The sequence below is a fragment of the Pelobates fuscus genome, chromosome 4, assembly GCF_036172605.1.
Source record: "Pelobates fuscus isolate aPelFus1 chromosome 4, aPelFus1.pri, whole genome shotgun sequence".
Classification (NCBI taxonomy): Eukaryota; Metazoa; Chordata; class Amphibia; order Anura; family Pelobatidae; genus Pelobates; species Pelobates fuscus.
This window is the reverse complement of record NC_086320.1, coordinates 263,382,602-263,396,745: the sequence shown is the minus strand read 5'-3', so window position 1 is coordinate 263,396,745 and position 14,144 is coordinate 263,382,602. Positions and strand designations below refer to the sequence as shown.

The 14,144-nt window shown below is 40.9% G+C and overlaps 1 protein-coding gene across 1 annotated transcript in view; it reads right to left on the bottom strand.

Annotated features, from left to right (window-relative positions):
* Positions 1 to 14,144, bottom strand: part of VPS41 (VPS41 subunit of HOPS complex) — a 312,102-nt gene that overhangs the window by 259,350 nt on the left and 38,608 nt on the right. The window contains exon 3 of the mRNA XM_063450642.1: positions 4,036 to 4,143. Coding sequence (XP_063306712.1) covers positions 4,036 to 4,143 — 108 coding nt within the window. The remainder of the gene's footprint in view (positions 1 to 4,035; positions 4,144 to 14,144) is intronic.

Genomic DNA, 14,144 nt, shown 5'->3' with positions numbered 1-14,144 from the left:
ACCTAGTGTCCCCTCAGGTCCAGGAGAGGGATTATCCTGTTTGTGTGTCAGGGGTGTGTCAGGGGTGTGTATCTGAAATTGTATAAAAGCAGGCCATCTGGACAGATTAAAACAGTTTATACTCCCAGAACTATGTGTCGCCTGGTTATTGGGAGGGGAAAGGTTCCAGTGTGGAGGATTCAACTGGGAAAGTCCTTGTAAGGACTAGAGCTCCCAGGACTGAGTGTCATCCAGTGCCTGGGGGTGGATAGAGCAAGTTTCCCATTCGGCTCCAGGAGGGAGCGGTTCCAGGACTGAAAGTGACTGTGACCAGAAGTACTGCGGTTTGTCCCCTGTTCCAGCTAGGAAAGCAGTCCTTTGCATAGGTGCACAGCCAGGGGTACAGGGAGTTCCTTTACATGCATAAAGACTTAACTTAAGACATAAAGTGTAACCAAAAGAAAGTCATTATTCTCTGACTTTTTGGGCTACACACACCCACAGGATGGACTTAAAAATAATGGGCAGCCAATGTTGGGCAGATCTGATGAAGCAAACCCAATCTTCAAAATATGTCATCACGTCGGACTTCATCATGTTGCGGAACGTCAAACGTCAAACGTCACTTCCCCCGCCTCCCAGAAGAGGTTTGGAGTCGAAATTGAATCCTACTGCCATGAGAAAGCCGGCATTCGGACATAGAAGCTACTCTATCTGCGACTGTGTATACCAGGGCTTGATAAATCTAGAAGCCAGGTTTTCGGATTTGTTCAAAATAACAAAAGACAATAATACAATTCTTAAGGGGACACTATAGTCACCAGTACCACTACAGCTTAATTTAGTGGTTCTAGTGTCTCTAGCCTGTCCCTGCAAGCATTTCAAGATAAAAAGTGCATTGCTGCCTAGTGACACCTCTAGTGGCAATCACTCATATGGCCACTAAAGTGCTTCCACAGTGTGCAGCATCTACATTCAGCATCTCCACACTCTGCATGGAGGTGCTGAATATTTCCCATAAAGATGTGCCCCATAAAGATGTATTGACATCACTTGTTTACACGTTTTACGCAATTTTTTGATTGCACAATAGTTTCCAAATACTATACTATGGGAAAGCATTGTATTGGCTGAGACTATTAAGCATGATTATCTCAGTCATAGAGGTGGCATCAGTTGCTTGGAGACCAGCATGGCATTGGAAATAATATGAGTAAAAACAACATTCCCATGCGATTATATACCATGACACACACAATGACAGCCAGACACATATACCATGACAGACACATACACCGAGATAGATAGACACACACACGCACTAACACACTCTAATTCGATTTTATTCCACCCAGGCTGCCTACAGCTTTCCCTGTGGTCAAGTGGCAGCTAGATGAGGAGAGTGGAGGTGGCTGACTGCGCGTACTGCAGCCAGGAGACAAGGGAGCTGTGATCTTCTTGCTCAGCTTCCTTGCATGCCGCTTAGGGATGCTGAGGCAGGAGTGACGTCATATTACGACCATGGCATCACTAACTCAAGTTTGAGGGAGCAGGAAGATAACAGCTCCCTTGCTGTCTGCCTACAGTGCATGCCGCCAACAATCTGGGATTTGTCAAGCCCTGATGTTCGCATTTTAGCGTAGACTTTTAAAGCTTTTAATATTTAATATTGATTGGGGTATTTTTTTTTTTTTATGAGCCACATCAAAGATTCTTGAAAGGCTTCTTCTGCCTGATGTCCTACATTCATTGGGTCTACCTACTACACATTACAGTGGTGGAGAGGAGCCTGGGCAGACACGCCTGCTCTTTATTTGCGAGTGGAAAGACAGTTATATGGTTAATATTTATTTTATGACAATATTACACTATATGTTGTGTTTCTTCTTTAACATATATATGACATGTGGATTATATAATGCAAGTAGAGTTTGAAGCACTTTATACTGGTGTTGTACTATTTAGTTCACCAATTTATTGTGTGTGACATCACTTGTTTACACGCTTTACGCAATTTATTGATTGCATTGTGCACATTCTTTGTAATTGGTTGGTTCAACACATTTTGTATTATTTCTGTATTTATTTAGAAATATTGCTGTCTTAACCCCTTAAGGACCAAACTTCTGGAATAAAAGGGAATCATGACATGTCACACATGTCATGTGTCCTTAAGGGGTTACAGACACCTTTTTTTGGGGGAAATTTTTACTGATATAATCCTGTAAATGTGCTGAAAATTTTAACTCGCTCACTACTTTCGAACAGCACAGGATGTTTCAATTGGTCATATCATTCCTACAGTCAGGGAATGGGGGTGGAGTGACTTCACCCTACCATTTAACGGTTAGCATTACATTAGCATTCCAGATATTGATAATGATTGTCACAGCAGTTTTATGTTAGAAATATATGATTAAACTGTATTTATTGTATGGATATATATATATATATATATATATATATATATATATATATTGCATTAAGGTCAAATGTAGACATTCTTTTTACATTCTGTTGCCATTTTTAGTACACTGTACTGCTAGTAATGTCTTTTTAAAAATGTTAAATTTTTGGTGTTTTTTGAGCTGTTGCACTATAGATTTGCTGCTTTTCACTACTTTAAATTTTACTTTAAAGACTGTTAGTGCCATTATTTTTTTTTTTTTTTTTTTTTTTTTTTGTATATTAATATATCAGTGCCTAGTGGCTTCTGGCAGATAAATTGGTTTCTCTGCTAGTTGGTAAGCATTACTTGATTTGTTTGCAATGTTTCAATATGGCCTACATTTAAATATGTGAGGACAACTCCTTTCACGGCTATGTGCACCAGCAGGAATATCAGCAGGGAGACCAGCCATTTTTTCCCAACTGCACCCACAGGTAGGTCTCAGAAAAGTTTCAGGTTAAGACCACCAGTCAAGTGGCGAAGCGCTTCAAAACGTGTTTCAGGGAGATGCAGTTTGTCTTAAACAAATTAAGGGTTTGGTTTCTCTAGTGAGAAGTTGATATATTTGCACAATTGTGATTTTGCCCGGAACTCACTCTAAGTGCGACCATTCACTATGGCGGTCATGCCCCCTCACCCCCCCGACACATATCTAACTTGATGTACAAAAACAAGTTCATTTCTGTTTTGTTCCAACAGAACAAAAAACTTTATGTCTGTATTTTTCACCTTCAGTTGACAAAGTGTTAAAATTTGATATCACTGGGGGTGGGGCGGAGTCTGACTTCCAAGCAGAGCAGACGTGTATCACTCGAGCTCCTGCTCATAGGATTGATTATGGGGTGCGAAACCCTACACTGCAGCCACACTCTCTACAGGGCTTCCCTATTGTGTGGGGTTCTTTGATGAACATACCTCGCTTACCTGGATCCTGTCATCCACCGAAGGACCCGAAAAACACTGCTGCTGCCTGCTGGGGACAGAGCTTGGGAGAAGCGGCCGATCTCCTCGCTCCCAAAAGCTCGGTATCGCTACACTACTACCCTCCCTGGATCGGCGGGGGGGTATCCCGGTCCCCACTGGACGTACTGGGGATGCTCACTTTGTACCAAACTACGACTAGGGGTGGCCACTGGCGGCATCTCACCTACGCAATATTTTCAATATGGCGTTGGATCCCTTGCCGGATGTGAAGGGCCTACCTCCATGTCAGAAGCCTCACTGCAACTCAATCAAATCTGCCTTACAACACCTGGATGCTATCTTTGAATGTTTCTGGCTGAAAATCTACCACTTCTGTATTTCTGTTCACTGGCGAGAATAGCTTGTGCAGTTTCACTCATGTCATACTATTATTTTTGTTGAAAATGCTTATACGTGCTGTTGTGGCATTGTAGGCATGTATGTCAATCTGTTGCACAGCAAAAAAAAATTTTTTTAAAATGTAAAAATGATATGATTATCTTTCCTACCATATTAAGAAAGAAAAGCCTGTACTTGTATTCATGTTTATAATTTACATAATATAGGATCATTTTATTTATGAAAAGAAATTTGCTGGTGCTATATAAATAATAGAATAGTAATAATAATAATAACAACAATACCTTCTCGTGTACAGTCATACAACTTGCAGCATCTTCCTGCAAAATATCGCTCACACCATTGGATAGTCTTTCATATTTTAGCTTTGGTTCCTCATCACTGTCGTCCTCCTGGAATTAAATTAAATGAATTATGATATGGTAAGTTCACAGCCTTACAAATTGTATTAGCTATTTATTTACACTGTATTTTACAAGAGGATTGTATTTACCATATGTTTAAAAACTATACAAATTGTTGAATGTGTTTAACTGTAGAATAAATGTGAGAGTAGGTGAAAAACAAAGACAACATGGCACTGGAGTGGATTAGACCCATGTCCTAAATGTCATAGAATGACCATAGTCAAAGCTCTACAGTAAAAATTATGCCAGTAAGGTTAAAAATTGCTCTTCACAAATGTACCCCCATCTAACCTGGCAGGTCTTGAGCAATTCTGCCAATGAAATGACCACAACATTTCAAAGTTGTTAGGTAAGTACCCCAAAAGACTAAAATCTGTAACTACAGTCAAAGATGGTTCTAACAAGGGTGATTTAGGGATGTGGAGTTTGTATCACCTGACATGCAATTATAGGCACCAGGCAAGCAGAGCCGGGCTCACATTTATCGAAGGTAACAGCATCAGGCATCTAAGGTAGTGCAATTACAAGTAACCCAAGGTGGAATTGAATTTCCAGCAAATGGTGAGGTGGAATTGAAGACTGATCACTTGCTCCCAGAGCGCAAGAGTAGAAGTCAGCAGCCACTGCCCTGTATTAGCAGATCTTTAGATGGTTATGGTGACTGGAATACCTGGGTAATTTTGCACAGTTTAACAGTTATTAAGGGACCAGGGTGCACACAGCCCACCCACACCCAGTGACTGTAAGGAGATAACAGAGTCACAATTTGCCTTACATCATACCAGGGAGAGAGCGCAGCTGAATTTCTCAGCTGCGATCCCTGGTATAATTCCACCCTAACTATTACTAAAGACCAGACTAAGTTTTTTCTAAAAAGACAGGACCACTTTATTGAGATGAAACTACCTGGGTGATTTAGTAGTCCTTTAAATTTTTTAAGTCAGAATGTTCCTTTTAGATGCATTTAAAAAGTTATATATTCAATATATGTCAGTCAAATGCTCCTTGTAATGACATACCTAATGGGGGGGGGGGGGGAGATGGTGCAAATTCGCTGCCCATTTTCCTGTTTGAGAAGCAGCAATGGATCCATTTGTAAAAACATGCCTTTGGCCTCTACAAAAAACCATGCTGAAATCTGCTAATGCTTCTCATAAATAGTCTTGCATGTGCCATATGTTCCAAATGCTACATTATGACATTATGAGTAGCACTGGACTGGACTGGACTAAGATTAAAGCTGACTGACAAGGCCCCCAGTTGTAGGACAGAGAGGTGTGGATTTTGTTGTCTTTGCCTCCAAAGGTAACTTAGCACAGGTAGCTACTAGGGAACGACACAAGCTCCAGCCTAGAGCATTTGGTCTCTGCTATCTATTATTATGTTTGCTCACATTCCAAGGCATAGGTTGATCTTGCCTATCTCCAACAATGGCAAACAGATTCACGAGAAAAGGGAGGGGATACTTGGAAAGAGATTTGAATCTCTTTAGGAACTAAAGTTTAAACTTTTGTTTAGGTGGAACACTACTTCAGCTAAGAAATTCAGCATGGGCAAATTGCCAAATTATTGACGGGACAGTGGACACAAACTAACCTACCTTCATGTGTGGTGAAATTGTCTGAAAGTTGTTAAAGTTTGGAAAAAAAAGTTAAGGAATTACTGGAGAGGGCCGTTTATTTGGAACCTTGGTTCTTTCTGCTGTTAAACAACTTCCTGGTCACTTTCCCACTGTATGATAAAATTATCTTGACTGCTAGGCACACTTTAGCAGCACATTGGTTTAAAGGGACACTGTAGGCACCCACACAATTTCAGCTCATTGAAGTGGTCTGGGTGCTGGGTCCCTTTTGCACTTAGTGCTGCAGAGGGCTTCCTGCATCGAAGAGGACCTTTGCATAAGGACCTCCAGCGTCAGATTTTTTTCCCCATAGGATAGCATTGATTATTGCTTTCCTATAGAGGAAATCCTAATGTGAGCGCGGTCATTGCCGCGCATTCGTATTACGTCTTCCCTGCCGGCTGACCCGGAGCATAGGCAGAGCCTGACCCAGCGCCGAGGGACATTGGTGCTGGATTCAGGTAAGGGACTGAAGGGGTTTTAACCCCTTCAGCGCCACGGAAGAGGGGGCACAAGGAAGGGGGACTCTGTAGGGAACTATAGTGCCAGGAAAACAGCTTTGTTTTCCTAGCACTATAGAATCCCTTTAAACCTTTAGCTCCCTCTCTTTTACATGACATTTGTGTATAAACTGAGAACAATCATCTCATGGATCAGTTTATTTCTTCCATGAATAATACGACTATTTTCTAAAAGATGTTTCTGTGGGATGATAATGCGAATTCAACCTAGTTTGGATATCTCATCATACTGTGATATTACCATTTCGCTGACATAATCAAAAGTGATTCTCTCAGTCAATCACAATGCTTTCACATAGGATTGGCTGATAGTGTCAAGGAGGCAGATCGGGGCAGAGCCAGCACAAGTCAAACACAGCCCTGGCTCATAGAGATGTATTGAATCAATGCATCTCTATGAGGAATGTTCAGTGTCTTGATGCAGAGGGTGGAGACACTGGAAGCACCTCTAGCAGCCATCTGAGGAGTGGCCACTAGAAGTATCCCTGGGCTGTAATGCAAACGTTGCATTTTCTCTGAAAATACAATGTTTACTGCAAAAGGCCTGACGGGAATGATTATAGTCACCAGGAGAAAATACAATAAGCTGTAGTTGTTTTGGTGACTATAGTGTCCCTTTAAACATTCCAGCTACAAGAGCTGTAGCAGGGCTGCCCCTGTTGCTGCACCTTCTACACAGCTGTGACTTGTGGTCTACATGCAAGAGAGGAGACACAAGTGGAGAAGGACAATGAAAGGGAAGTGACACTAAGAGCAACATATTATTGTTGAGTTGAATAATAAGAGGGAAAAAGCACAATGAGCCAACGGATCATAGCATTGTAAAATTCTGCACACACAATTTGAGGGCGTAAAGTATGTGTGAAATGCAACAAGCATATCTGTGGTTTTTACCTCAATGTTGTATTATAATCTACTTGAACATAACAGGTACACTTTAAAAGGTTACACTAAGCATATTGAAGTGAACAGTAAGCAGTGGCGGATCCAGGGGGGGGGGGGGGCAACGGGGCAATTGCCCCCCTCCTCCCCCCCCCCCCCCCCCCGAGATTCCCCCCTGCCGGCTAATGCAGGGCTGGCATTGCCCAAGTGCCAGCCCTACAATGTGCCTGTGGCCCGGGGAGGGAGATCAGAGATCTCCCTCCCTGGTCCGCAGGCACTGTGCTGACAGCCGGCAGGGAGGGAGAGAGGACCCGGGAGCTCAGCCTGCAGCTCCCCCGGGTCCTCCTCTCGCGAGCATGGAGCGTTGCCCCGGTTACCACAGCAATGCTCCAAATCTCGCGAGAGTGAACTCTAGCCCTGGAGCGCGGGCTAGAGTTCACCTCACCACCACCGGTCCACCAGGGAACTAAATATGTCCCCCCCTCCTCCCAGTAAAGGTAAGAAGGGAGGGGGGACATAAAGTACATTAATTTTATTTAAATTTAACCAAAAAAAAGCCTCCCTACCCCCCTCCTTCCCCCCCATACACACACTACACACACTACACACACTGCCCCCATACACACACTACACACACTACCCCCATACACACACTACCCCCCATACACTGCCCCCATACACACACTACCCCCATACACTGCCCCTATACACACTCTACCCCCCATACACACACTGCCCCCATACACACACTGCCCCCATACACTGCCCCCATACACACACTGCCCCCATACACACACTGCCCCCATACACACACTGCCCCCATACACACACTGCCCCCATACACACACTGCCCCCATACACACACTGCCCCCATACACACACTGCCCCCATACACTGCCTCAATACACACACTACCCCCCCATACACTGCCCCATACACACACTACCCCCATACACTGCCCCCATACACACACTACCCCCATACACACACAACCCCCATACACTGCCCCCATACACACACTACCCCCATAGACGCACTACCCCCTATACACTGCCCCCATACACACACTATCCCCTATACACTGCCCCATACACACACAATCCCCTATACACTGCCCCCCTACACACACTATCCCCTATACACTGCCCCCATACACACACTACCCCCTATACACTGCCCCCATACACACACTACCCCCTATACACTGCCCCCATACACACACTACCCCCCATACAATGCCCCCCATACACACACTACCCCCATACACACACTGCTCCACAAACACTGCCCCCATACACACACTACACACACTGCCCCTCATACACTGTCCCACAAACACTGCCCCCATACACACACTGCCCCCCATACACAGACTGCACACACTGCACACACTGCTCCACAAACACTGCCCCATACACACACTACACACACTGCCCCACAAACACTGCCCCCATACACACACTGCCCCCATACACACACTGCCCCCCATACACACACTGCACACACAGCCCCACAAACACTGCCTCATACACAGACTACACACACTGCCCCCATACACACATTGCACACACTTCCCCATACACACATTGCACACACTTCCCCATACACACAATGCCCCACAAACACTGCCCCCCATACACACACTGCCCCACAAACACTGCCCCCCATCACACACTGCCCCACAAACACACTACACACACTGCCCCACAAACACTGCCCCCCATGCACACACTGCCCCACAAACACTGCCCCATACACTCACTACACGCACTGCCCCACAAACACTGTCCCCATACACACACTGCCCCACAAACACTGCCCCATACACACACTACACACACTGCCCCCCATACACACACACACACACTGCTCTCACACACACACACACTGCAGCTCTCTCACACACACACTGCCCCACACACACACTGCCGCCCTCACGCACACGCACTTTACCACTCACACACTTTACCACTCACTGAACCCCTAACACATACCACTGCTCCTATGCCCTATATCCCAGCAGACCCCAGGTAAGTTGTCAAACTGTTCTTAAATGGTTTGACTACTTAATCTGGGATGGGATCCTGGCACTACTGGCGCCATAACTACTACACTGAGCTGTAGTGGTTATTGTGCCTGGATTATTTCTTTAAAGTACCCCTCCCGAGATCAGGCTCTGGATCCGCCACTGACAGTAAGGGAGGGCAAATATACATTTGCCATGTCCCAGAGATATACCAGTTTAGGCCATTAACATGTTGAGTACAACTGCCCTAAGTAAAAAGGGAATTGCAGAATGTTTTACCACACATTCTTATGTTACCATAACCACATATCGATGACAATGGAAAATCTAGCGTAATAAAACATTTCACAAAACTATTCTTTAGTGCTAGCAAAAAATAAACAAACAATTTCAATGTTATCAACATTTTAAATGAGCACAGCCTTCTTGCATTTTTAACATGAAAGGTATAAAATAAAATATGTATTTTTTTTCTTTTTCATAAACGCAGTGACTTAGTGCAAAGTCCTGTTTATTTATAATAGTGCTGCCCAAATGGTACTTCCTAATGTGCAGCCAATGTGAAAAGTTAATTCTAGTCTCCTGGCTATTTTGCATAAAAGCACTCATACAGGCCATTAGATAAAGTTGATGTAAATAAGCTTTTGTCAGTCTCATTTATATGAAGAAAAAAAAATATATAAAAGGTAATAGTTTATTTTACAGCAAAGAAAAAAATATATACTTTCAGAACTTAGTGCAGTGAAGCATTTTGCCTGGCTCCACAACACATAAATCAAATGAAAAAAATTTAACAATTTGGCATGCTGATGCGCCATTTCATGTTCTGACAGGTATCTTTTATGTTAAGGTAAAGTCTGACTAACTGTGATTTTGGGAGGCACTTTGTCTTGCTGTAAACAAAGAAAATGGAAAATGATTTGTAAAATACAATTCACTCAGAGTGCTCAATTGCTGAGGACAATACATCATATTTGAAACAACTAAAAGACGAAGGCGAGAAAGAGAGGGGGGGAGAAAAATACTGTTTTGTGTGCTTTTAAATAACCTCTAGCACAGCAGATCCCCTTTAAAATAAAATAAATAAATAAAAATAAATATATATTTAACATCATCTGCAAGTGTACTTATCTACCTATACACAAATAAAAACTGAAAATATCTTATCAATAAACAAGATCAAGTAACGTAACTAATGTAATTTTTATTTTGTATATTTGTGCCAGGGCTACCATCTAAGTTTTTCTCACTTCAGTCTTGAGTGCAAAGATTCATTTTATATTACAAATGTATATTATACAAATGCACACAGCATACAAAAGCCAGCCTCAACAAAGAGAAAAACAATAATTTGTGTTAAATTTTAATAATCTTGCAAACCTACAAATAAAAGCATCAGCAGCTTGAATTGAGATGACAGTTAGCCACGTTTCCATGGTAACTTGATGAAATAGTACAAGTTCTGACTTGCAGCAAAGCTCAGCTATGAACAGAGTGACATTTACCCCATACAAGAAAACTCACAGCTTTCGTTTCAAAAATCAATTTCTTAAAGAACATGGGTTTATTTGTTGTGTTTTTTTTTTTTTTTAAGGTATGACACTTTTAATTAAAGGCACAAGCCCTTTAAACTTTAAGATCATTCACTGAACATTACAGACACATTTATTTTATATACACAGTACAACACTGGTAATTTAAATTTGATCAAAGTTAGAGTTTCAATCTAATCATCAGTTTGAAGATTGTTATAAAAATTGCCATTGTTATAAAGTAAAAAAAAAAACAATAATAATAATAATAATAAAAGAAAAGAAAATTTGTTTACGTACATTACATACGTAATATTTATATATATTTTTTTGTATTCATACACAAAAAATCTCATCTGTGAACTGGAATAAAACAGAAGTTTTATGTATTTCCTTTTTTTTTTTTTTTTTACTATAGATTTGAAGGCTTCTGACAAAACATGGAACTTGTCTGATAAGATAGATAACAGACATCTTCCTTATGGCCTTAATTTACCTTAAAAGACAACGGTAATCAAAGTTTTACTTCTGATTTTTTTTTTTTAATTATTTACATTTATAAATTCTTCTATATTGATGTACATTGATGTATTTTTTTTTAGCCATGTTGGGTTTGACAGTACTGTTATGTGACCAACTGCTGCTCATCCTAACTTGGTTTCTGCCGCAGTTTCACATAGAGCAATCGCAGCAGCAGGCAAGTTAGGTTGAGCAGCAGTCCGTCAGTTAACAGTAGAGCGTGACCCAACATGGCTGCTAATCAAGATAAAAAAGTAAAATTTTCTCCAAAAAAAAATAAAAATCAATATACATTTTTAAAAATATCATTACATTTCATTAAATTAAAATAAAAAATAAATAAAATTAAAAAAAACAATAAAAACTTTTACAAAATGAGAAATAAACAGTTGTCCTTTATAGGAGGAGCACTCCAAGCTGAAACATTATTGTTTCATTGCATTTTATAGAGAATAGAATTCAATGTTATGCAAAAAATACTAAACAGAAACAATATATAATCACACATGAGTGCTGTTCTACCAGGAAGTGCTTAGTCAATCATGGCTATGGAGTCTGTATTGCAGGACAAGTTTAACACAGCACTACAAGGGTTAAAGGAAAACAGCAATGAATGCTTTGTTAATAATTAAGTACATATAGCCGCAAAATAAAAAGATGTAGATATAACCCCAAAGAAAACGTATTTTTTTCTGCATGTTTTCTTTGGGGGTAAATGGAAAACAATCTTTCCCAGACCCATACTATTAGACTGTGCTGTGGAATACTCCAATTAGAGGCTTTTCATTGAGAAACCCCTGTGCTTCTCAATGAGCTGTAATAGAGACCATTGAGAAGGGGGAAGGCAGGTACAGTAGGTCAAAATCCTCCCAGGCTGGCTCTCATTATCAACAGGAAAGTATTGCTATTTGTACTTGCAGGATGTTTGCATTTTTGAGGAGACCCCTTCCAAGATGGCATGCCAAACGCTGCCGTCTTTATCTTCAGTTTAATTTTAAGCTTTTAGTGGTATAGCTCTGCTTCACTCCACCCTGTTTGATTGCTACCTCCTGTCCTGTTGGGTTTTAAACCGCACCTCCTATAGACTGTAAGCTCGTTTGAGCAGGGCCCTCTTCATATATAATTACATAGTTACATAGCTGAAAAGAGACTTGCGTCAATCAAGTTCAGCCTTCCTCACATATGCTTTTGCTGTTGATCCAAAAGAAGGCAAAAAAAACAGTCTGAAGCGCTTCCAATTTTGCAACAAACTAGGAAAAAAATTCCTTCTTGACCCCAAAATAGCAGTCAGATGTCTCCTTGGATCAAGCAGCTATTACCCGACTAATTAGAAATTATATCCCTGTATGTTATGTTTTTGCAAGTATTTATCCAATTGCAGTTTAAACATCTGTATAGACTCCGACAAAACCACCTCTTCAGGCAAAGAATTCCATATCCTTATTGCTCTTACAGTAAAAAAAAACCTTTTTTTTGCCTTAGATGAAATCTCCTTTCTTCAAGCCTAAATGTGTGACCTCGTGTCCTATGTATAGCCCTGTTTATGAATAGATTTCCAGATAATGGTTTGTACTGGCCCCGAATATATTTGTATAATGTTATCATATCCCCTCTCAGGCGCCGTTTTTCCAAACTGAAGAGATTTAAATGTTTTAACCTTTCTTCATAACTAAAATGCTCCATTCCTTTTATCAATGTTGTAGCTCGTCTCTGCACTTTTTCTAGTGCCACGATATCTTTCTTTAGAACAAGTGCCCAAAATTGCACAGCATATTCAAGGTGTGGTCTTACCAGTGATTTATAAAGAGGCAAAATTATATTTTCATCTCGAGAATTTATGCCCCTATTTATACATGACAAAACCTTACTGGCCTTAGCAACGGCAGATTGACATTGCATATTGCTACCTAATTTGTTGTCTATAACAATTCCCAAATCCTTCTCGTGTGTGGTTATCCCTAGTTCACTACCATTTAGGGTGTAAATTGCTTGTGCATTCTTAACCCCGAAGTGCATAACTTTGCATTTTTCTACGTTAAATTTCATCTGCCATTTTAGTGCCCAGTCCCCCAATCTATCCAAATCCCTCTGCAGCAAGGCAATATCCTGCTCACATTTTATTACTTTACAAAGTTTTGTGTCATCTGCAAACACTGATACATGGCTTTTAATGCCCATTTCAAGATCATTTATAAATATGTTAAATAGAAGCGGTCCCAAAACAGAACCAAGCTGGACTTACCACTTTTGTCCAGCTTGAAAATTTACCATTTATGACAACTCGTTGTACTCTATCCTTAAGCCAATGTTCTACCCAAGAACAAGAATATTCATCTAGACCAATTTCTTTTAGTTTGAAGACTAACCTATTGTGAGGAACCGTATCAAATGCCTTGGCAAAATCCAAGTAGATCACATCCACTGCAACACCCTGATCTATATTTTTACTTACTTCTTCGTAGAATGCAATTAGGTTAGTTTGACATTACCTATGTTTCATAAAACCATGCTGATTATTGCTAATAACACAGTTTTTTCCAATGAATTCCTGAATATTATCCCTTAATAGTCGTTCAAATAATTTCCCAGTCACAGAAGTTAAGCTCACATGCCTATAATTTCCAGGCAAGGATTTTGAACCCTTTTTAAATATAGGAACAACATCTGCCTTCCTCCGATCCTCCGTTACAATACCTTAAACAAAAGAATCTTGACAAATTAAATACAGAGGTTCACTTATTTCCCCACTTAGCATACAATACATTTAATAGCTGTAGCACCTTGTCTCGAGTTATCCAATCACAAGTTATCTGCAAGTTTGTTGCAGAAATCATTTGCATATCTCTTGCCATAGGATCCTCATTAATATATACTGAAGAAAAATA